Source organism: Suncus etruscus, chromosome 19 (genome assembly GCF_024139225.1).
Source record: "Suncus etruscus isolate mSunEtr1 chromosome 19, mSunEtr1.pri.cur, whole genome shotgun sequence".
In the NCBI taxonomy this organism is placed as follows: domain Eukaryota; kingdom Metazoa; phylum Chordata; class Mammalia; order Eulipotyphla; family Soricidae; genus Suncus; species Suncus etruscus.
In genome coordinates, this window is record NC_064866.1 from 39,576,526 (window position 1) to 39,602,399 (window position 25,874).

General features: G+C 36.1%; 1 protein-coding gene across 3 annotated transcripts in view; it reads right to left on the reverse strand.

Annotated features, from left to right (window-relative positions):
* ADCY8 (adenylate cyclase 8) overlaps positions 1–25,874 on the reverse strand; it is a 273,697-nt gene that overhangs the window by 219,644 nt on the left and 28,179 nt on the right. For all 3 annotated transcript variants that reach the window (XM_049765555.1, XM_049765557.1, XM_049765556.1), the window contains exon 2: positions 3,074–3,223. In XM_049765555.1, coding sequence (XP_049621512.1) covers positions 3,074–3,223 — 150 coding nt within the window. The remainder of the gene's footprint in view (positions 1–3,073; positions 3,224–25,874) is intronic.

A 25,874-nucleotide genomic window follows, 5' to 3' on the forward strand; every position in this document is an offset into this window, starting at 1 on the left:
ATGACATCAAATTGATTCTAGACAGACAACTTAAACAATGAAAAGGGGAAAAGACTGAATTTAAAAAGACAATTATTTATTGTCTTCAAGCTTCCTTAAATATTTAAGACTAACCTTCCCAGACAATTTATTCATGGTTGCTCTTATGTTAGTGCTAGAGCATCAAGAGGAATTGAATAAATTTTTAATATGGTGTATTCTCTAAATTGGCATAGATCCAGGGAAAGGAGGACATTTTAGTTTGGCGACTGCAGTTTTATAGTAGGACAAAAAATATAGTCTCAAATTTGTTGTACAAGCTGATGTCTTTTATGAAGCTACTTTAAAAATGTTTTTAGGCATATTCAGTTCAAATGCAATAAATTTATTAGGAGACTCACACAGTTGTAGGCATTAACCTAGGAAATTTCCAGCTCTAAGTTCTCTAAACTTCATGTAGATAAGAATCTAGAAATTCAATCGTTTCCTCTCTGCCTTTGGCAATAACACATAGCAGTAGGAGCTATTTTGGCAACTTAGATCCTTCTTGTCTGCCTTAACAATTTTCATATAGATATCACTTCCCTTACTTCAAAGATCCATGATTTACAGATAAATTGTTTCATTTTTTGTAGCTACTTTATAATTTATCAAGCTATTGCTAAGTAAAATTTGACACAATAAGTGCTTATCAATAGGACAACATTTTGTCTCTTAAACTTTTTATTGAGATTCTGTAGTTTACAATGCTATTAAAATGAATTTTCGTGTGCATCACTCCATCTGCTTCAGCCTTTATGAAAAGAATATTGGGAATCTATTCAAAATTAGGAATAAAACTACCATTGACCCAGAGATATCACTTCTTGGCTTCTATTCCCAAAGCATTAAAAACATTAATTCGAAAGGATATATGCAGTGCTTGCTTCAGAAGCACATATGAAATGATATATACACACCTCTGTTCATTGCTATGCTTAGTACAATAGACAGGATATGGTAAACACCTAAATGCCCGATTACAGATGAATGGATAATGAAGTATCCATAATGAAATATATATATATTAAAAATATATGTAATGGAATGGAATACTATGTAGCTCTAAGAAAGAACAAAACCATGTAAGTTAGAGCAACATAGATGGAATTAAAAGGTATCAGCAGAGTTAGGTCAGTCACAAGGAAAGGAATAAATACAGAATTATCTCTCTCATAGGTGGCACTTAAAGATATAGAAGATAGCAAGACTGATTTACATGTAGGAAGCTTTGTTTTATCACTGATACAGTTTGGGTCTAAAGCAATGCCAGCAGTAAATTCTGGTCCTTGAAGTATGAGTAACTCCTAGCACCTCCAGAGTAGGTCTCTAAATAAAAAATCCAAAGTATTAAAAAAACTCAATTTGCTGAAGTCATATAATGATTGATTATAATAATTCTCAAGAGCCTACAAACTTAAGAGAATGAAGATAGATTCTAACTAATTTTAAATACTTCTATTCTTTGAAAAATGCTTTCAGAGATGAAGGTATCCATGAACTTTTTAATGTTGAATTTTTTATTAGGGTCAATATTTTAAAATTTGTTTAATCAAATTAGCATTGCATATAACATTACATAGCTTTTAGGTATACATTAAGCTTAGACTAATTCCTTTATTATAATTTTTCAATCCCGATGGTGGGAATGCAGCTCAATAGACATATTGCCTTAAACATATGAATTCCTGTGTTGAATTCTTAGCACAGCAAAAAAAAAAAAAAAAAAAGGAAAAAAGAAAAGAAGACTCAAGAGGCAAAAAGTCCATGTGTCAGCCCTCGTGGGCAGCATAAATACCGGCTACTATGGAAGCTGAGCAATTGACTTCTTTGAAAATATTTCTTCTCGCTTTTCCTTCCATCCCTTCTGATACACTATATGGGTCTGAATCTATTTTTCTCTTGCATTTTTATTGACCTACTGAGATTTATAATTATGTTAACATAGTTTCTTGCATACAACATTCCAGTCACACCCTTCATCAGAACTGTTTCATCTCATTTTCTCATAATTCTGTTTTTCCTTCTTTGAAAGTTAAACTTCATTTTAAAGAAACATTATTTGAGAATAAAACTACTTTTAAACCATTATAACCATCCAATCATTTAGGAAACCTAGAAACACATTTAAATACTCTTCAAACTGGAATTATTCCAATCAACCCAACAAACTCTATGTTTCTCTTTAAAACTACTTTTAAACAATTATAACCATCAAATCACTTAGAAAGACTAGAAACTCTTTTAAATACTCTTCAAACTGGAATTATTCCAATCAACCCAACAAACTGTTTCTCTTTATATCCCCATTCCTGAAATAGTGTCATGTTTCATAAAACGTATTGAACTTTATTAATTTATTAGTATGAATTTATTAATTTATCATTTAAAAGAGAAGAGATTCCAAGAGGAAGCAAGAATGCTCTTTGAACCATGCTCTTGTCCACAATCTTAGATGTCAGAGAAAGGTTTCAGAAAATCACTCTGCATCTAGGAACTTTTTTTTTCTTTTATTTAAACACCTTGATTACATATATGATTGTGTTTGGGTTTCAGTCACGTAAAGAACACCACCCATCACTAGTGCAACATTCCCATCACCAATGTCCCTAATCTCCCTCCTCCCCACCCGACTCCCGCCTGTACTCTAAACAGGCTCTCCATTTCCCTCATACATTCTCATTATTAGGACAGTTCAAAATGTAGTTATTTCTCTAACTAAACTCCTCACTCTTTGTGGTGAGCTTCCTGAGGTGAACTGGAACTTCCAGCTCTTTTCTCTTTTGTGTCTGAAAATTATTATTGCAAGAATGTCTTTCATTTTTCTTAAAACCCATAGATGAGAGGAACTTTCTTACTTCTACGGGGAAAATAGGAAGAGTAAGACCAACCTACATCAGTCATCAAGCCTATAACTATTTTTGACTCTAGAATCCAATGAAAATCTTTGTGAGAATCCTTGTAAGGCATTTTACTTCAGGATAAACCAGGTATCCTATAAGCCAGAGATACTGGCTAAGTGGCAACTGTGGCACGCAGCCTTTCCAATCAGTACCTGTCTTTGGTTTTCTGTCTCCAGCCGCAGTCTTGCCTCCACACACCTCCTAGTTTCCAGGAAGGCTTGTCGCTGAGCGCGATCTGACAGGTAACTGATGAAAATGCCAGCTGTGTTCATACACATAAATAACACGGCTTGGGCCACAACCTAGAACAGGATTGAAAACAAGACCTGGTCAGGTGGCTAAAACAAAAGCTGTTTGAAAGCAAAGAGAAGCAAAAAATCTAAGGTAAATGTTAGGGTCATAATCCAAAGATTTAGTATTAAACCATGCAATTGAGCCATGCATTGGAGCAAAGGGTCATCCCTTGTACAACTTACCCAATTGAAAGCTTCCCCCTCCCTCAGTTTGGATTTGAATAAAGAGATTCCTTTCTTCTTTATTCCATCTTATCTCTCTTAACTAGCATTAGTTTGTGGTCTTTTATGAGTTGCATTAAGTTCCCTGCTCATTCTTATTCTCTTTCATTCTTTTCCTTTTATCCTTGACTCCCTCTCCCCTACCCATTGCTCACTCTTCTTCCTTCCTTCCTTCCTTCCTTCCTTCCTTCCTTCCTTCCTTCCTTCCTTCCTTCCTTCCTTCCTTCCTTCCTTCCTTCCTTCCTTCCTTCCTTCCCTCCCTCCCTTTCTTCCTTCCTTTCTTTTTGTCTTCTCTATTCTCTTCTTTCTCTTCCTTCCTTCCCTCCTTCCTTCCTTCCTTCCTTCCTTCCTTCCTTCCTTCCTTCCTTCCTTCCTTCCTTCTTTCTTTCTTTCTTTCTTTCTTTCTTTCTTTCTTTCTTTCTTTCTTTCTTTCTTTCTTTCTTTCTTTCTTTCTTTTTCTTTCTTTCCCTCCTTCCTTCTTTCCTTCCTTCCTTCCTTCCTTCCTTCCTTCCTTCCTTCCTTCCTTCCTTCCTTCCTTCCTTCCTTCCTTCCTTCCTTCCTTCCTTCCTTCCTTCCTTCCTTCCTTTCTCTTTCTCCCCTTCATATCTTTTTTTAATCTCTTTCTCACACTCCCCATAGCACTCATCCCAGTATCAAAAGTCAGTCCAAGAACCCAATAGATAGTACACCAGGGAAGTTCTTTTTCTTGCACACAGCCAACCCAGCCAACCCAGTCAGTCCCTGATACCCTATGTGGTCAGTCCCCTGAGACTACCAAAAGTGATTCCTGAATGCAAAAACCAGGAAAAAGCCTTGATTACTGCTGGGTATGTCCCTCCTGCTGGGAAAAAAAAAAAAAGCCCAATGCTACAAGTCTTATAACTTGATGGTGCTGGGACTCACTAGGTTCACTGTGAAAGTGTTTTCAGGCCATCAGGGCCACTATGGCGGTACTCAGGGTTTACTGGCGCAGAGATATGTAGGCTTGGACTCAAACCAAGGTCTCACATATACTACAATCTTTCCCACTTAGGGCCACACTGTCACATTCTTAGTCCATTCACTGCTATGTTTTTCCTTGCCCATGTGTACTTATCACAAACTGGAATCACACATTTACTTGATTGCTTTCCTTTGATTATTATTTTTCAATTTGGATTTTTGCCTCTAATATACAGAGAAAATATTTGTTGTCATTGGTGTCAACATACAGTGTTTAGTTATGTTCACTGTAGTTCTAAGTAATGAAATATGCTAAATTATTTGCTGAAGATATAAACTAATAGCTTTTTCGTGTAATGCTGAGCATCATTTATGACATATACTGGTACAATAATTACAATATTCATAACAAAAATGATAATGTAAAATACCAAAGACTATCATTGATAATAATAACAAATATATAAGTGGTGGGGGAAAAGCTCTAATCTAAAAAACATGATTTTGCATAGGATAAAGAGCAGAAGTAACTCTGGTAAAGGGATGCTAACTATTATTAAATATGTAAATATCCTTTTATCATTATGATAAAAATCCAAAATGGAACCTTGAAAAATAATCTGAAAGTGTATTTGAAATAATAAATTAATCAAGATGCTAAAAACTTTTTAACAAAGGATACCTTGTCCAAAAAGAATAAAATATAAACCATTGTAATATAATAAGTAAAAATTGTTAACAGTAAACATCAAAAAATGACTGTCCCACTCAGAAAAATTCCATAAATGAGTATTTGTGTGATTCATAAAGCTCAACAATTTACTGGAAATAATTGTTAATGAAAAAATAATTGGATAATTATTAGAAAATAAAAGGTTGAGAATTACCTCCTTTTATAAGCCTGAATAAGTGCCAATGTATTGGTTAAGTGTAGAAAATAGAACTACTCAAATAAAAATAAGTAAAAGAAATTGAAAGGCAACATTTTTTTAATTTTATAAAAGGAAAAGAGTGAATAATATCAAATTAAAGAGAACCAGTTTTCTTTAATGAAAGCAATATGACATTTGATTATAATATACAGTATCTAGAGATGAAATTGGTAGCACAATGCAGTATTTTACTCTTTTTGACTCAGCAACCTAACTTTAAGCTATAACTTTTTTTTATGGTTTGTTTTTTGGGCCACACCTGGTGAAGCGCAGGGGTTACTCCTGGCTACGAGCTCAGAAATTGCTCCTGGCTTGGGGGATCATACGGAACGCCTAGGCTAGTGTGGGCAAGGCAAACGCCTCACTGCTTGCGCCACCACTCTGATCCCTTTAAGTTATAAGTTTTAAAGAAATAAACAGACATAGAATGTCTATTAAGAAATGTCCATTGCTGTCTTATTTATTAAAATAAAAACTTTGTACTTTTCACATTAAGGGAAATAGCTAAACAAATTATGGTATGCCTAGGGTAGCAAATATAAAACTGTATTAAAAATTTAATGACTAGCTTGATCATTATTTATTGGTATACCATTGATCTTAAAGGGTTTGAATTCTTCTAAATTTTAGGGTCATAATGTTACCACATTACAACTGTTCAGAGAATTCTGATTTTCTTCCATTCTTCCACCTTATAGCATAGTTTAAAATTGGATTATACAAATTTATAAAAAAAAAAAACTTGGGACATTGGTGATGGGAATGTTGCACTGGTGATGGGGGGTGTTCTTTACATGACTGAATCCCAAACACAATCATGGATGTAATCAAGGTGTTTAAATAAAAAAAAATTTTGTTTTGGGGCCAAACCCAGTGATGCTTAGGGGTTACTCCTGGCTATGAGCTCATAAATCAGTCCTGGCAGGCTTGGGGGATCATAAGGGACTCCAGGGATCGAACCCAGGTCTGTTCTGGGTCATCCAGATGCAAGGCAAATGCCCTACCACTGTGCTATAACTCCAGCCCCACATATCTATAAATTTAATGGTAGTGTTAAAAAAATCTATTGGGATGGAGCAATAGTACAGTGGGGAGGACATTTGCCATCCAAGAGCCAACCTAGGTTTGATCCCAGCATCCCAGATGGTCCACTTTGAGATCCAAAACCCTACCGTGAATTCAGAGCCAGGAGTAAACACTGAGCACTGCCATGTGTGGCCCAAAAGAAAACAAACAAAATAGCACTACAGATATGCACATATAAAATATGTATTTGTATGGATACATGCATGCATATATGTAAGTGTATGTTTTAAAAAAACATTTGATTTACTAAGATTTTTTTTAAAAAAGTGTAGAACAGGCGCTAGAGGTAAGGTGCCTGCCTTACCTGTGCTAGCCTTGGACGGACCGCGGTTCAATCCCCTAGTGTCCCATATGGTCCCCCAAGCCAGGAGCAATTTCTGAGCATATAGCCAGGAGTAACCTGTGAGCGTCACTGGGTGTGGCCCAAAAAACCAAAAAAAAAAGTGTAGAACACTGTAGGCAGTGGGCAGAGAGATAGTGGGTATGAAACTGACTTGCAAGCAGCTGGCCCAGGCAAGTTTCATCCCAGGCATCCTATATAGTCCCCCAAGCACTGCAAGCAGTAATTCCTGAGCATAAACTCAGGAGTAACATGCACACATACCCCCCCCCCACACACACACACTCAAATTCACACACTTAGTTGAGATGTAGAGGAAGAACATCCAAACACTTGAGTCTGGTATTAGGGACTCTTTCTTTCTAGAAACAACTCAATTTCCAAGGAAGACAACGGAAGTTTGTAGAGTGGAGTGCTAAAGACCCTTAAGAATTAGGGGAACAATAAAAAACAAACAAAAATTTCCAAACAAACAAACAACCAAAAATAATTAGGGGAACAGAAGTTGAGGAGAAGCAATGGTGAACATATTGGGAGAAAAATGACAACTAGAAACAACTAGAAACCATCACTGATATACCACTAATATACTGTTTAACTTTAAGACCTGACTCAGTGACTATCATTACAAATAATCTATTGCTAATTTTTAGTATTTAGTGCATACACAAATAATTATCTCACTGGTCAAAAGGCCTATAAAATGCTCCACATTATTAATCATTAGGGAAATATAAATCAAAACAACAAAAACGTATCATCTCATACCACAGAGATATTTGCACACATCACAATGAGCAAGATCAACCAGTGCTGGCACAGATATGCTCGTGGGAATGCTGACTTGTCTGGTTCTTTTGGAAAACAATATGGATAGTCCTCAAAAAACTGGAAATTGAGCTCCTATATGATCCAGAAATGCTACTTTTAGGGATATGCCCTATGAACACAAAAATAGAATACAAAAGTGATATGGAGATTCCTCCCAAAACTAGAAATTGGACGCCCATACGATCCAGCTATACCACACTTAGGGATATATTCTAACAATGTTAATGGTGGCAGGGATCAAACTTATGGTCTTATACATGCTAGGCAGGGAATTCACAAAAAAAGTGCCATCTGCATTCCTATGTTCATTGCAGCACTAAATAGTTAGAATCTAGAAACAACCCAGGTGCCTGGCAACTGATAAGTAGATTTAAAAAATACTATGGTACATACTACACAATTGAATACTATGCATCTGTTAGGAAATATGAAGTCTAAGATGAACATGGAGAGTAGAATGAGTCAGAGGGAGAGGGACAGAGATAGCATAATCTCAGTTATGGGATCTAAATAAAATAAAATAAAATGTTATAATAATATCCAGAGACAATAGAGAGGAGGACCAGAAAGATGAGTCCATGTTAGGAAGCTTGACGCAGAGTCGAGTGGTGCAATTAGGGAAAATAATGGACCAGTATTATAAAGAAAATTGGAACTGATCACTTAGGACCATAACTGAGTATTGAATAAAGTGATAGCTTCATTGGCAATAAAGTAAGCCACAGTTGCTAGGATTCCTTCCAACCAAATTCCATCCCTCGAAACTCCATCAATAATCCATCTCTGCCCTAGAAGTGACCATCTGAGTGTGAGAAGCTTAAGGGAGCCCTTCTGTTACTAGAAATCTAGTAATAGAAATGAAGAAAATAGAATTCTGGTAGCAAACATAAGGTAGTAAATACACATACTGAATTACAGCTGTACATCAGAAACCCATGTAATATAGCGAACCAATATTAATTCCAAACGAATAAAATATGTATTACTTATTTTTCTGTCCAATATATTTATAAAATGCTACTGAACCTTAACCTTCATTAATCACTGTGTCTATTCCAAATATTTATGAAGTTGGTTCACTGCATCAAATACAGACTTAAACTGATACTGATGAGAGCATACAAAGTCTGTTCTCTCTCTTGGGAAAGGGCAGCATATCCCATATACCTTCATTTGGTGGTTGGGTGGTTTAAGTGACACCCTGGAGCTGCTTTAGGGATCATATGAGGTGCCAAGGATGAAACCCTGGGTGGCAGTGTGCAAAGAGAACACTTTACTATCTATATTTCTGACCCTGAAGCCACGTTTTTCTACAGTATGATCTATGGTACAGTGCATTAAAAAATGTATGAATATTCACTATGAATTTTCTTCATCCAGCTGAATACCTCAGAAGGTCATAAAGTATGAAATATTTTAATATTTATACGTAAAACTACCAAAAGATATTTTTTCTATTGCTTGTTTTGTAGAGAGTCACCTCTGAAAAACAGAATTAGCCGTCCATTTCATCTCCACTAATTCCCTTAGTGACTGAATTATGTAAACTCTCTATTACCAAAAGAACGGATATGCTAGGTCACGAACATGGCATAGACAGTAAATTTTTCTGGACCCCAAAATTCCTCCCCATAAAACAGAAACACCTCCATAAAATACTGCTGTAAATTTTAAGAGACGGTAAGTAAGATGTCTGTATATAAATATTGTTCAAGTTGTGTCTGCCTTATTTGTGACTGAAGTTTTGATTATTCCTTAGCTTGGATCTCACTTCATAGTAATAATCAGGAGAGCAATATAGGTATATCTATTTTAAAAAGGTGGTGTGTGGGGCAGTCTGAGGAATAATGGTCATCTAGGTTAAACTCATTCTTAGGTGTCAGTGAGTAAAGGATTGGAAGACAAATATAGAGAGTGTGAGAGAGTAGGTAAGCCCAATAGAAGAGTAAGCATTCAATAAAACTCTCCGTTAGGGTTAAGGGCTCTTCTGTAGCTGTCAGCCTTGTGACCCTGCTTCCTGACTTACCTTTTATAAATAGCACATACCAAATTAGTAAAAGAAATGATAAAATGAGAAGCTTAATATGATAAGCTCAAAAAACCCAGAATAATATAGTAGTGAAACATAAAGGAATATTTAAGAAAAAGGTAATATATGAGATATGCCAAATGCAGATGACACAATATAAAAAATAATACCGAATGATGAAAAACACAAAGAAAAATGAACTCAGAGTTCAATGACTAGTATCCCGAGAAATTACAGAATGATGTGAAGATGCAGTCTTTTTAAATGTTAACAAAATGAGGAAATTTTGAGAAATAGAATTTAAGAATAAAGAGGGCAAGAATAGAAGATTTTAAAATGGATTAAGAAAACTCTGGCAGTAAGGAGAAGCAAAATGTTAAAGGCTAAAATTAGGATGGACTGGAGGTAAGGTAAGGAAGAAGAAAAGAAGTGATTAAACTTTTAAAAATAGACATGATAAAAATCAAGTACTTTTTATATAGTTTAAATATATACTCTGATAAAGCTAGTGCCTCAAAGATATTAAATATGTAATGTCTATTTTGCTTTATTCAAGAGAGACAAAAAAACTGGCCCTAATACATAAGAGTAATTTTTTTCTTTTGTTTATTTGAGTGTGGGAGACTCATAGTTTTGGTTTTGTGCTCAAGAATAAATCAGGGAACCATGAATCAAACCTAGGTTGGCTATGTGCAACTTTTATCTTTCTTCATTTATTTTTGGGTTTTTATCACTTAGTATTACTTTTTTTATATTGTGTCACCTGCATTTAGTATTTCTCCTATATTACTTTTTTCTTAAATGTTTCCTTACCTGCTATGCTAAATCTATTGCTCTCTGAGAAGTTTTCCAGCTAAAGATGATGCATTGACTTAGAATCTCCTGCCAACCCCTTTTCATAAGAACTTGAAAGAAGAAAATAGACATTAATAATGTATCAGAAGCTGTGCCTTTTGCATTTGCAAGTGCTAGTTTTTCAACAATCCTATAGCAACCTTGCTTATTCTTTTTTAACCCCATTTCACAGGAAAAAAAAAGTCAGACTTAGAGAAGTGAAATAATTATTCAATATCAAACAGCTCACAAATGGTAACAGGTTGACTAACTTTCCTGGCTTATGTAGGACAAAAAACTTTGTCATCTATCTGGATGGTCTTGCAGTAAAGTTTCTATCCATATGCTACCTTAGGAATTCAAAACCTATGTACCAAACAAATAAAACAAATCAACTAAGAATGCTTTAATTGTATTAAGAGTATTATGAGAGAAGAATGAGTGGAGAAGAAAAAGGGGGAAAGCAAGAGGATTTAATTATACTTTTGGCAAAGCTTAAATATACACTAATTTATTGAATGCCTCCTGATGACCAGAAAACTTGGTCTGCCCCCATTGGCATTGTCCAGAGAAAGCATAGGCTCTGTCTTTATGGAGCTTATAGATTACCAGTACCATAGACCTAACCCTAAAAAATATTCTATTTCTTAGACTTGATAAGAATCTTATATTTGTAAGAAATGAGATATATAAATATTATTAAGATTTCCTATCAGCAGAGTGTATATAGTGCCTATATTCCTGGCTCTTGTCCATGTTTTCTGGAGAACATTAGCAATTGTCAGTTGCTGCTGTATCACACAGCTGACAGGGTTGTCATCAGTAAATGTCTGCTGCTCAGATAGATCTATGTTAGGGTCAGCTAGGACTATTGGCAGGAGAGTCACCAAAGAATCCATGTGATCTTTGCTACCTTTGTGGAAGCTTGGGCAGTGGCAATATTTTAAGATTATTTACTTTGGCAAAAAAAAAAGTTCCCCAGAACTTGTTTTTATTAAAAAATTTGTATATCATATAAGTAAAAATAATAGCACTCTAAACCTCAGTTTTCCCCATCTGTGAACAGAACATAAAAGTCTTGGGAAGTTCTTGCCAGTAATCAAAAAAAGGGGGGAAGGAACATCAGAAAACACAAATAGAAACAATAATTGGTTCTCTCACCATCTTTTTTAGATCCCTATGAAATGTCAAAACTATGCTTTCCAAATGACCCTGTGGTAATTTCCTCAGAAAGACATGGGTGAATGCCAAGGCCAGATGATGACATTTCCATGAAGCCATTTTAGTCGAACAGAAGCGTCTCACTTCCTGATCATTATTTATTTTTAAAACCATTTATAACTTTGCTTACATTAGGTATGCAATATTCAATTATTACTTGATAATTAGAACAAAGGAAAGAGGATAAATGTTTTATAACGGATCGAGAAAATAGCCAAAGTGAAGAGAAATTATATGAGGCAGAGAGTAGGTGTGCAATAATGAATTAATCTACAAGCTGCAGAATATATAAAATGTTTAGTAAATACCATATTTATTAAATTAATTAAAGTACAGTTTATAAAAGATGTTTATTATTGAATTAATTTGTAAAAACTATTCATGGCTTGGGGAGAGTATTAAATGCTTTTTTCTACACTGTCAGGATAAAATGCTTGGCAAATTTTTTTGTCTTAAAACCCTAAAATGAACTAGATCTCCAACCTCTTACAATATTTCTTTCTATTTGGGGGATGGAACACATACCCAGGTGGTGCTTAGGGCTTACTTCTAAATCTGTGCTCAGGAATTATTCTTGGTAGTGCTTGGAGAACCATATACTGTGATAGGGATCCAACTGAGGTAAGCCACTCTCTGGTACTATCTCTCCAGTCCATAGACTAGTAGTTCTAAGATGAAAATGGTAGGCCTTCACCACAGAACAGAGGTTCATAATTGCCAGGAGGAAGATATTAATTATGGGGTGATATTTAGAAGTTTGGAGACATTTTAATAGTCAGATAAGAAAGTTATTATTTTGTGGCAGAGATCAGGAAGTTGGTCTATCAACCTGCATAGCAAAAGCTAAACTTTCACTGTGCTGGGCAAGGGTCAACAAATACAGCTCTGGCCTTGTGTTCAGCAATTTCTAGTGCACAGTGGATGCTCAGTGAATTGTTGCTGAATTAGTGGAAGACATGCAGTTTTATTTCAAAGCTTCTTGAGTGAAAAAGTAAATTTTTGACCTACACATGACAATAGTCAAAAAAGAATAAAGTATAGTGTCTAAAAAGATTTTTCATGTGGTCACTGGAACCTTTGAAATGTTGTGTAAGAAACAAACTCTATAAATATTCACAGCAGATAAATTATGTTTCAAAGACCAAAGTGACACTGATTCAATCGTCTTCTTTATTTAGAGCCGGTCAGGTCTTGCATCTAAAGTGCTTTATGGATGGGAAAGAAGGAGGTAAAGAGCTTTATGGCACCTGTGAGACTTTAGTAAATTCTTCTTTTACTAGGAGAACAATTCTCAGGAGAATGAGGGCACTGAAAAGTCACTGGCAAGTCTGTCACATTCTTAGTTGCTCAAACAAAGAGCATGGAAGGACCATAAATATGTTTTATTAAATTTCAAGAGTTCTGTATTAGCTTTAAAAGTATAAAAATAGGAGTCATAATATGAATTAATTATAACTATGGGGGTAGTTTTGCTATACTTTTGAGTAGAGATGTGTGTAGAAGACGTTGATTAGGGAGTATGCGCTAGGTGTTGCCAAGAGGAGTTAGTAGACAAGACTTCTTAGAGGCAGCGAGAGTATAGGGAAGGATATAGGCTATAAGAACCAATTATTGCATGCTGACTATGCATCCAGGCACTCAGAGAATAATAGCAATGAGGGTACATCCTGGTGTCAAATTGAAATCAAATCTCCAGGCTAGAGAGATAGCATGGAGGTAAGGCGTGAAGGTCATTGATTTACATCCCAGCATCCCATATGGTTCCCTGAGCCTGCCAGGAGGGATTTCTGAGCATGGAGCCAGGAGTAACCCCTGAGCGCTGCCGGGTGTGACTCAAAAACCAAAAAGAAAAGCAAATCTCAAAGGATTAAAGTTCCACACTTCATAATACAGTGGACACCTGCTTTAGATAAAAGCCTTTTATATAGTGTTATGTCCATAAGGTAGAATGTTTGGGTATGAAAAGCAGAGATTGAAACAGAAATAGTCTTGTGACCCTGTTGGAGAGCCTGTATTTTCAGAGCTAAAGCCCTGAATCTAAAGGTTTAATACCGAATTTTGATAGTCCAAAGGATAAACACTTCCTACAGATTACACACATGAACCCTTCTGACCTAGAAACTATGGTTTTGTTCAAAGCACTTGGGCTTCTCATGTCAAGTGACCAGCAGACAAAGTCTACTATCTTGGATTATTTCCACTTCTAAAAATTCTTGTTGACCTGAGGGGATTGTATATGCATCATACAGCTGGAGTGACTGTACAGTGGTTAGAGCATTTGCCTTGTATATGGCCAATTCCTGGCATGTTATATGATTCCCAAGCCTGCCAGGAGTTATTTCTGAGCACAGAACCAGGAGTAACCCTTAAGTGCTGCCAGTGTTAAATAATGAATATAGACCATACCAATTAGTAAACTTCCCCCAAAAGAATATAGACCATACTAATTAGTAAGCTTCCAAATCAGCAGATGTTAAAAGTTGAGGCTGAGGGGCTGAGGGAAATCAAATTAAGAGGAGAGGAGAGAGACCTCTTGTACTCAATTGGAGTCTCATGATCAGATAGTTGTCACAATGGGGACTATAATTTGTTCCACTTTCTGTTCTCTTCTAAGCATCATTAAAGAATGGCTCAACATAAACAGAGAAGGATTCCTCTCAAATCTTGCATGAAGTAAATCCTATTGGATATAAGGTGTAGACTAAGTGGGTTCTTAAGATAAACTACAATATTTCCCTTAGAGATAAAGTATAGAAAAAAAAAAAAACCTCTAAAATCATTGCTGCCAGAACATGCTTAGCTGTTAAATTTTTTTCACAATAACCTTGATTTTGAAAAGGAACTACTGACCAGGACTATCAGAATGGAGTAAAAATGCTAACTTCCCATGAAGATGTTTCTAAATATTCATTTCAGTGTAGGAATCTCTCACAGGATAGACTAAAACCTCTACAGACATTACAAAAGCTCATTTTATCTCTTCCCTTCCTGTTTCTGTTTGTCTTTTCTTTTTCCATATTCTGATCCCAACAGCACAACCCCCAATAAATTTCCTACACACTTACATTCCTCTTAAATTCTGTTTCTCAGAGTGGCCACCAAAGAAAATTTGTTATTACTAATAGTAGCATCCAGGCCATTAGATAGATGATGATGGTTCTATAGATAACTTCTCCCTTTTTAACCTTTCCATAATATTTGGTGAGACTATATATTACTTGGTTTTTTTTTTTTTTTGGATTTTAGTAGTAAATATGAAAACTGTCTTTTCCTTAGGTGGTTATGGTGGGGACTTAAATAATTTAAGTCAAGAAATCCAGAGATACCATAACTTCTCTTGAGATGAAATATTTTTAAAGCATAAAGATTAAAGAGCAACCAAAAAAATAGCAGGCAACAATGATTCCAGACAAAGAAAAGGCAGGAACAGTGACCCCAGTAGTGTGGGGTAAGGAAGGAAAAAGACAACCCCTCTTTTTACCTAGATCCAGCCCAATCACATTCAGTTGACCACTTCTAGATTACAATAAAGAAAAAAATTTAAAAAATGAGTTTTATATCATTTTCTGCGTCCTAAGAATTCTTCCTCCTAGAGATCAGAAGAATTAGAGTTCCCTTTACCTCAGCCTCCCCCACAATCTCCTCCTCCTCAGCGACATTGCAGATGGCAGTGTCAAAGTGGCAGCAGCAGTTCCAGAGGAAGTTTTTGGTGTGATATGAAGGATGTGTCTTGTAATGTAATGGTTACTATGGCAATTTTTATTGGGCAATTGGGTTTGAAGAAGCATTTTGATTCATAATCAGTTACTAGACTAAAAATAGAACCTTAAAAGAGCTTGTTTTTTTTTTCTTTAAAAATGCATCTGTTGTTCAAAGTTGATAAGAACACCTACATCCCAAAACTGGGGCATTTTTCTATATTTTTAAGTGAGGAGATTTATTTATTTTATAGTCAACTCACCATCATTTTCAAGTATATATTTATTAAGTTTTAATCCAGTTAATTCTTTGACGAGTAACCATGAAATAAACAGTTATAAAGTTGTTCCTAAATTTCAGTCCTACAATGTCCAAGACATTGTCCCTTTGCCAGTCACACTTTCAACCACCAATGTCCCAGTTTCTCCCCCCTCCTCTGCCCTCTCCCATATCTGCTTCTATGTAAGTGGCAGGCATTTTTCTTCTCTCTCATTATTTCTCTCTTTCTTTCTTGCCTTTTATTCCTTTTCAGACACTGTGGTTTGCAATATTGTTACTAAAAGAGTACCATGCATATCACTTTACCTCCTTTCAGCACCCACTTCTCTAGCATGATCACTTACAATAATCAATGGTTTCCAATGATCAATGGTTTCCAATGATCCAATGATTCAATAATTACCATAGTGGTCCCTTCTGTGCCCTAACTACTCTCTCCCATTGTGCAAATCTTCTTCCCTTGAATAGAACTCCCTAACACTTGTCTCTGCTATATTTGGGAATTACTATCTTATTTTTTATATCCTCCAAATGAGCTTGATCATCCTCTGTCTATTCCTTTCACTCTGACTCATTTCATTCAGCATAATACTCTTCACATCCATCCATAGATAAGCAAATTTCATGACTTTGTTTTTCCTAACAGTTGCATAACATTCTGTTGTGGAGCTGTACCATAGCTTCTTTAGCTAGCTATTCATCTATTTTGGGGCTGTTTTTTTCTAAATTACCTAATTCTTGAACCTGACTCCTCCCAAGAAAACTATATTATCTTCTGCTTCACTGTGCAAATAAAAATAGTGTTTATAGGCAAAATGGAAAGTACCATTGATTTAAGAGTTATGAATAAAATAATGATTCCCAACTTAGTTTTTTAAATTCCTACATAATGTAAATTTGCATATAATAACTATGGCATATTCTCATGCAGTTGTACAACTGGAGGCCATAAAGTGATCTCTTAGCATTATCTGTCCCTGGAAATTATAAAGAAAATGTCTCTGGACAAACTGTTATAGGGAATAAACATTAATCCATTAGCAAGAATTTAGTTTACCCTTGTTTATGAAGCTTATTCATTTCATCTTTGAATCAAATAAAATGTTCTTCCAGAATTTAAGTACATGATGATGATGATGCATAAGTACAATGAATTTTGGTATAGAATGCTGAATTATATACCTCGTGACACATTGATAGTAAAATTATAATCGAATCCAGGAATAGAAAGTGTCTTTAATTCATGGTGACTCATCTCTAATACCATCCTGTTTTCAATTTTTTCTCATAAATGCTCTCATTCTAGATTTTTAACTTTAATTCTCATATTTACAACTAAGCTTATTTCACCAAACTAAATAAGAAAAATAATTGACTTTTCAGGCTTGGGACAGAGGAAAAAGGAGGCCCTGAAGGAAAAATATCGCAATAGGTACTATGCTAAGCTGGACATGTGAAGATATAGTTTTGGAATTTGAATACTAGTCCTGGCTTTTTTAACCTGTCATAAAATGAGTCATTTACTTAATTTCTTAAATCTCAGACTTCTCAATGGAAAGCATAGATTATAACATACCTGTTTTTTACCTGGCTATGACTGAAAAAAATAATTACATCAAACCCTTGGCAATTGATGGGTATTCAATACATACTAGTTGTTGCTACCAATAGAAATAATTTCTCTTTCTCTTTTAGGCAATATGTTTTTTCATGAGAACTATGCATCATACTTATGTCTGTTAGACTTCATAACTTTTGTGACAATGCCATTTGGCTTATAATATGGAAAACTATATTTTCTTCTTTTTGGCTTTTGCATCCCATCTAACTGTGCTCAGGAGTCCCCCCTGGCTTTGTATGCAAGGATCATTTCTTGTGGGCTTTGTGGTACCATATATTAAATCCAGATCAGTTGCATAAAAGGTAAGTGTTCTACCTGCTGTACTAACTGCCCCTTAGAATACTAGTGATGTAGAAAAGAGAAAGGTACAAATCCATAGTATCCTGAACACAGTATGTTATATAGGCATCCTAACCTTGACACATACCACTGGGTGAGTACTAGACCAATTATGTATATCTTCAAACTATATTCTGGGTAATTACTTAATGAAGTCCAGTTCATTAAGTGACTTTAATCAGTGCAGATGGCTCTAGGAATATATCAATCCATAAAACATATTAAATCCCTCTTACCCTTCAAGGACATGGATGATAAACAATGAAGCACAACTTGTAGCATTTTCTGTGCATTGGCGAAAGATGCTATGGATAAAAAATAAAGTAGATTAAGTTTTAAAAATAAATGACAGGTGAAAGGAGTTTTTATCTTATGTGTAGTCAGCTAAAGAATCTGTGCTTAAATCATATTTGGTAGAAACCCAGAAAAGGCCAAGAAATCTGCAGGTATCCAAAGGAGTATTATGGAGATAAATTATCTTCTTCTTTTTATTTGTTTTTTTGGGGGGGGGGCACACCCGGCAGCAGAGGTTATTCCTGGCTCTATGCTCAGAAATCACTCCTGGCAAGCTCGGAGAGGGGGGGCATATGGAATATCAGGAGTTGAACCCAGGTCCTCCCCAGGTTAGCAGCAAGGCAAATGCCCCACTGCTGTGCTATGACTGTGGCCCCAAGGAAACAAAATTATAAAATACATGACTTCTACTAATAAAAAGTATTTGTGGGTTAATTAGGAGGGAAGTAAAGAAAAATTATTCTTAATTCAGTTGCAGCGAATTGCAAAATTATAAAGTTATCTAAAAGTTTCAGGTATACAGTATTTCAACACCAATTACATAACAGTGCCCTCTTCCCTCCACTAATATTCTTAATTTCTCTCCTGTTCCTCAGTAAAGAACAAAAGAATTAAATAAAACAACGGAAAATTAAAATCACATAAAAATAAATAAAATAAAATAAAATGAAGACAAAAATATATGTAGTAATTGCCTTGACAGATATCTAAAGTATAATTAAATACAGACTGTGCCATCTTACAAACTTAAAATAATCAAATATTTAAATACGTCTTCTCTGCAAAGTTAGCCTATTTCCCTAATAAATAAAATAAACAAAATAAATACATAATAAATAAATAAAATAAAATATTTTCCTAATAATTTTCCCTAATTAATTTTAATAGAAGACTAGGATGGAGCCTATGAAACCAATTTTTTCAGGTGGGAAACAGGCTGAGAGTTGAATGTTATTTTTTGCAAATGACAAGGTAGTGAGACTAGGACTGAAATACGATCCAAGTCTGTTGATTTCAAACTCTTTTCTATTTCAAACTCTTTTCTGAACAGAATGCTTTGTACCTGGACCCTCTACCCATCCTCATTTTTGTAATAGGGCTGGGGATGGAGTCCGGGGTGCCAGAATATATAAAGCATGTGGTCTGTTATTGAACCGCATCATAGCCCTTTAAAGACTCTATTTCCAATTCTAATGTTTAGATAAAAGCCCGTGTCAATCTGAGTATGAGAACAAACATCAAGATAAATTATTTGATGACAATCCATTACCCCATCCTTCCATAAATATATTCTGAGGGTATACTAAGTGGCAGGTTACTGTTCTAGATTATGGGGGCATATTTGTGAAAGAAAAGCAAACATTTTTTTTTATATTTGTGTGACTGTATTGCTGACAGAGACAAACAATATAAAGAAATAAATCATTTGGAGGCAAAATTTTTTATTAAAAATATAGATGTATGGGGCTGGAGAGCTAGCAGGGAGGTAAGGCGTTTGCCTTTCATGCAGAGGGTCGGTAGTTCGAATCCTGGCATCCCATATGGTCCCCCAAGCCTGCCAGGAGCGATTTCTGAGCATTGAGCCAAGAGTAATCCCTGAGCGCTGCTGGGTGTGACCCCCCAAAAAATATATATAGATGTATTGGGGAGAATTTTTCTGTGAGAAAGATTCCACACTTTACCTGCTATATAGGAGTAACACGTGTTATAATATACCTCATTATATAGAATTATATTTTCCTTTTTGGGTAGCCTCCCAAGCAGTACTCAAGAACCTTTGCTGGGCTAGACCATTGTATGCTAAGACATGAGGAAGTGGTTTTTATCAGGCTCTGTAGTGCTTCAGGGATTATGCTTTCTAGGACTACATACACAACATAATAGAAACTATGTGGTACTGGAATTGAGTGTGGTTCATGTATATGTCTTGCATACTCAATCCATGTACTTTCTCCCCATTTCCTATATCAATAGGCTTTAAATGTATAAGTGTATACTAATATAATCACCCCAAAAGTGTTCTTTCCTTCTACCACCCATTAATTTAAACCCCTTCATCCAGTGGTCCTCAAACTATGGCCCGCGGGCCACATATTGTATTTGTATCTGTTTTGTTTCTTCATTTCAAAATAAGATCTATGCAGTGTGCATAAGAATTCGTTCATAAGTTTTGTTTTTACTATAGTCAGACCCTCCAATGAACTGGCCCCCTGTTTAAAAAGTTTGAGGACCCCTGCTTAATCACTTTAACATCACCGAATGCCCCTTAAAATAATCCGCTATTTAAAAACAAGAAATCTTACAGACATTCAACAACATGGGTTGGACAAAAATGAAGTAAATTTGATGAAGAAAGACAAGGAGAAGGTGGCTTTGGGGATTAAACTTGACTAAAGAGAGGCAGTGATTTATAAGATGATGGGTCCATAATAAAGCTACGAAGGCATGTTCATATTATTTCTGGAAAGGAAGTGAGACAAAAGCAGAGTGAGCAAAGAGAGATTGCACAGAAGCAGGTATGAGGCACAGTCATTTTCTTATGGGTCCTGGGACTGAACCCAAAACAAAGAGAAGAGAAATGTGATTTTGGGCTTAAAAGGGATCTAATCTGCCAAACTTAAGTTAGCTGAACTGAACAGCCACAGGTCCATTTGCTCGAAGTGACAAAATACAAGTGTATATTTTCTGCTTTTAAAAATCCTTCTAAGTCTTCTTCAGTCCTCCGAATCACAGTTCCACTTAATCAGGACTTTGAAGAATGAAATGGACTCCTGCTTTGATTAGAAAGAGCCTACAGAAGCTTTAGTGTTTCCTTTTAACTTAGGAGGACCCAGATTCTAAATGCAGTAAAGAGAAATCCCAGTGAGGTGATTGGAAGCATTTAGACTTTAAATCCTTGATCCATTCCTATGTGCTTCTATGGAAAATTGTCATGGGTTTGATATTGAAATACAAAAACTATGTTGAATATTTCTCTTTAAAATTGGAGGGAGCACACTTTGCTGTGCTCAGAGCTTACTTCTGACTCTTGTTCAATGAGGGGTCACTTCTGTCAAAGCTAGGACCATCTGTGGTACCAGGTTTACCAAGTCAGCTGCATACAAGGAAAATGCCCAGTCTGCTATGAAATCTCTCTGGCACTCTTAAAAAATTTATTGTAGCTTAGAAAATTACAATAGTGTTAAAATGTATGGTATTCAAATACAAATTTAATGTGCTTCTTTTACCCTTCCCATTACCAAAGTGCCTACTTCATTCACCACTGTCTTTATGGTCTCACCCATTCCTTTCCTCCCCCCCATTTGTTAATTGGTTTGTATTCCAATGTCAATGTTACTATTTTCACTTTACTTTCCAAAGATGTTGTGAAATCGCTGTATATAAGAGATGTTCTCTAGTCATGAAATTTTCCTATACATGGATGTACACGGAATCTATTATGCTGAGTGAAATAAGTCAGAGAGAGAGAGAAAAACACAGAATGGTCTCACTCATCTATAGGTTTTAAGAAAAATGAAAGACATTCTTGCAATAATAATTTTCAGACACAAAAGAGAAAAGAGCTGGAAGTTCCAGCTCACCTCAGGAAGCTCACCACAAAGAGTGAGGAGTTTAGTTAGAGAAATAACTACATTTTGAACTGTCCTAATAATGAGAATGTATGAGGGAAATGGAGAGCCTGTTTAGAGTACAGGCGGGGGTCGGGTGGGGAGGAGGGAGACTTGGGACATTGGGTGACAGGAATGTTGCACTGGTGATGGGTGGTGTTCTTTACATGACTGAAACCCAAACACAATCATGTATGTAATCAAGGTGTTTAAATAAAAAAAAATTAAAAGAAAAGAGATGTTCTCTGAGGCCTCTGCTGAGAGCTCCTGTTCCTCAATGGGTCTGGTCTCACAGTCTGCAGGGAGCAGGTGTTAGAGGTTAGAAACTATAGTGTGTTTAGACAGAGCAATAGAGATTAGGGCACTTTCCTTGCATGTGGCCAACCCACGTTCAATACCTGGCAACCTTTATGGTCTCCCCAGAATTAAGAAATAATTCCTGAGTACAGCACTAGAAGTGGTCATTGTGCATCGCCAGGTATCGCCTCCAAACCAATCAAACAAATAGAAGAAACCATAGCATGTTAACAGCTGATTGGTTTTAGCCCTTAGAAATGGTGATTGAAAATTGTGCCATGCAATAAAACAAATTCCACTCTGGTGAGGGATACTGAAACTTGAGTGATGAGTGTGGTGTGTTAGCAAATTGTGTGAGGAGGTCTATTAATATGTTAACTTAATATATTAAACCAATATTAGCTTATAAATTCCAGTAGGAGCTGAAAATGGAAAACAGTCCAAGCCCTTTCAGTATTCAATATTAAGAAATTTTCAGTTTGGCTGGAGAGGGAGCTCGCAGTTGGACCCAGCTGAGCGCACATGCCAGGAAAGCCGTCCCTCTTTTTCTCTGGTATGTTAGGGTCGCTGGTCGGACAGCGGGCCACAGATCTCCTGGACTGAACACTTGGTCCAGGAGACTGGGACCCCCCCCCCCATAAGCCAGGCAGATCTTCATGGCCGGCCCTGGCAACTCAGGCCCTGGGGGGCGGGCGGAGGAAGGAAACCCCTCCCTTATGTATATTGGACCCCCTGTTTCGTTTGCTAGTAATACTATTTTTCAAAGCTGCGCGGGAGTGACAAATATACTTTTTAATCATTATCCAAAAATGTTCCTGATCCTAGACTGATCCTAGGAATAGAATCAGGATGTCCTAGATTCTGATAAAACACTCAAATTGACCTTTACTGTCTAGTCTTTTATGTATTGCCTCTCCCCACACCCCTTTGTCTCTCCTACCTCCTCATACCCAAACTCTGAACCATTATCTTTTACTCAACCCTCTTTATCCTCAGTTCCTAATTGGGTAGACACCAAGACTGACCTTCTGCCCCAACACCACGATCCAGCTTCTCATTGAATGACACCCTCTCGGTCCCCAGCTCATGCCTACAAACAACTACAACCAACACGCCTATTGACCCATGCTTGGTGGCCCCTCATGCCCCCATCAAACTATGGACTGTTGCATGATACCGGAATCAGCTTCAGCATAACCCCTAGTTTAAGGACAATATAGGGTTCCGTAATGCCGCAAAAAATGTCTCAAACTCAACTATCACCTGTTGTCTTCAAATGTTTTCTTTCTTTCTTTTTTCTTTTTAAATCATAAAAGGGTCACATGTATCTCTTTTGTATATCTCAGATGTATTCCCGTAACATCTATAACTCTTTTCAAATATCCTCATTTGTGACAATTTTGCCCAATAGATTAGTTATTTGATTGTTTGGTTCTCCCCCTGTGAGATCTGTTTTATAAGCAATACTGGGAGAAGAGTAACTCTGTATAGATTTCACGTTTATACCAAGTTATGGGAAATGTTGGACTTTATTTGTGGGCCCCCAGATGCACCAACAATATCTTGTGGCATTGCTTCTCTTTTGCATAGGCACATTAAAATGGGAAAATAATACATATGCAAACAAGTTCTTATCTAATAGAGATGGGAACACAAATTTGGTAATGTAATTAGGCCTTTTACTCTGAACATTGGCATAATGATTTGGCTCAGGCCTCAGAAGTGTGGGCATCGCCCCCACACACCTGAACTATGGAAACAACCACAATTGTCTTTAACATTTCAGAATCCAAGTCTCTACCAGAGAAGACCTACCACTGCTTTGGCATTGTTTTACTCCAAAGAGTACCCCCAACACCCAGGTGACTCAGCAACAGTCTGCATGCAGGGCAGATCGCTCCGCATTTAATGATATGCTGAAACTAGAGGATGCTCCACATCAGCCTGATGTGGAGTCTTTAAATATAAAAGTCTGATACCAACTATAGCTAAAGTGTGCAAAAGTTTCACCGGGACCTTGAGAATGACTGGAGTTGGATAGACTGGTATGCCTGAAACCCAGAGTCTGTCTTATGCCAAAAAACTTCTGGGGTGAGGCCTTTATGTAATCAAGTCAAGGATTTCTTTTTTACATTTTCTCTATTTTTCTGAACCTCTGCAAACATTGGCGACTGCCACTATCACACCTTTACTATATTTTTTTTACTCTTATCCTTTAAGGAAAAAAATGCAACTTACTGAACTTAAATACAAATTACTGTAGTAGAATGCCTGTCTTGAATACAGATAGGGGATGGGAAAAGGGGAGGGGGTAATGTTGCACTGGTGAAGGGGGGTGTTCTGGTTATGACTGTAACCCAAATATGATCCTGTTACTTAAATAAAAATATATTTAATAAAAAATTTAAAAAGAAAAAAAAAAGAAAAGATATTTTCAGTTTGGGCTAGAAAAAGAATGTTCAATGGGTTTGCATCTCCCTGGTGATTAGTGGTGTGGAGGATTGTTTCATGTGCCTTTGGGTGTTTCTTCATTGAGTGTCTGTTTATTTCTTCCCATTTTTTTATGGGGTTAGATTTTTTCTTGTTAAGTTCTGTCAGTACCTTGTATATCTTCAATATCTGCCCCAGATCTGCTGGGTATTGGGTGAATCATTTCTCCCATTTTGTGGGTGGCTTTTGAATTCTATGCACTATTTCCTTTGAGGTGCAGAGGCTTATCAGCTTAATATAGTCTGATTTGTTTATCCCTGCTTCCAGTTTTTTTGGACAGTGCTGTTTTCTCTTTGAAGATGCCTTTAGTTTCAATGTCATGAAGTGTTTTGCCTATGTTTTCTTCTATATACCTTATACTTTCCAGTCTGACAGCAGGACCTTTAATTCATTTTGATTTGACCTTTGTGCAAGGTGTTAGATAGAGGTTTCTTTGCATGTGGCCCACCAGTTGTCTCAAATCACTTATTGAAGAGACTTTCCTTACTCCATTTTGCATTTCTTGCCTCTTCATCAAGATTAATTGATTGTATATCCGAGGACCAATCTCTGAATATTCAAGCCTATTCCACTGGTCTGAGGGTCTCTCTTTATTTCAGTACCATGCTTTTTTTTTTAATGACTATTGCTTTGTAGTACAAGTTAAAGTTGGAGAAAGTTATGCCTCCCATCTTTTATTCCTCAGGTTTGCTTTAGCTATTCTGGAGCATTTATTGTTCAAGATGAATTTCAGGAGAGTTTGATCCACTTCTTTGAAGAATATCCTGGTTATCCTTTTGAGAGGTTGCATTGAATCTATACAATGCTTTGGGAAGTATTGCCATTTTAATTATATTAATCCTCCCAATCAAAAACAGGGTATATATCTCCATTTCCTTGTGTCCTCTCTTTTATTTCTTGAAGCAGTGCTTTATAGTTTTCTTTGTATAAGTCCTTTACTTCTTTAGTTAAGTTGACTCCAAGGTATTTGAATTTATGTGGGATTATTTTGAATAAAATTGTTTAATGTCTATTTGTTTTCTATCATTATGTGTGTATAAGAAGGCCATTGATTATTGCACATTAATTTTGTAGCTTTCCCACTCCACTATATGAGTTTATTGTTTCTATTGTTCTACTTTTGGTAGAGTCTTTAGAATTTTCTAAGTATAGTATCATGTCATCTGCACACAGTGAGAATTTGACTTCTTTCTTTCTTATCTGGATGCCCTTGACATAATTTTCTTGCCAAATTGCTATTGCAAGAACTTCCAGTATTATGTTGAATAGGAATTGGACAGGGGCCAGTCTTGCCTTGTGCCAGATCTTAGGTGAAATGCTTTCAGATTTTTCCCCATTGAGAATAATATTTGCCAATTTGCCAATAAATGTATCTTTACTATATTGGTCTTTATATACTAAATGGTCTTTACTATATTGAGGAAAGTTCCTTCCGTTCCTATCTTGTTGAGAATTTTTAGCAATAATGGGAGTTGGACCTTATCACATGCTTTCTCTGCATCTATTGATATGATCATATGGTTCTTAATTTTCCTGTTGTTTATTATATTGATTGACTTGTGTATGTTGAACCATCCTTGCATCTCTGGAATAAAT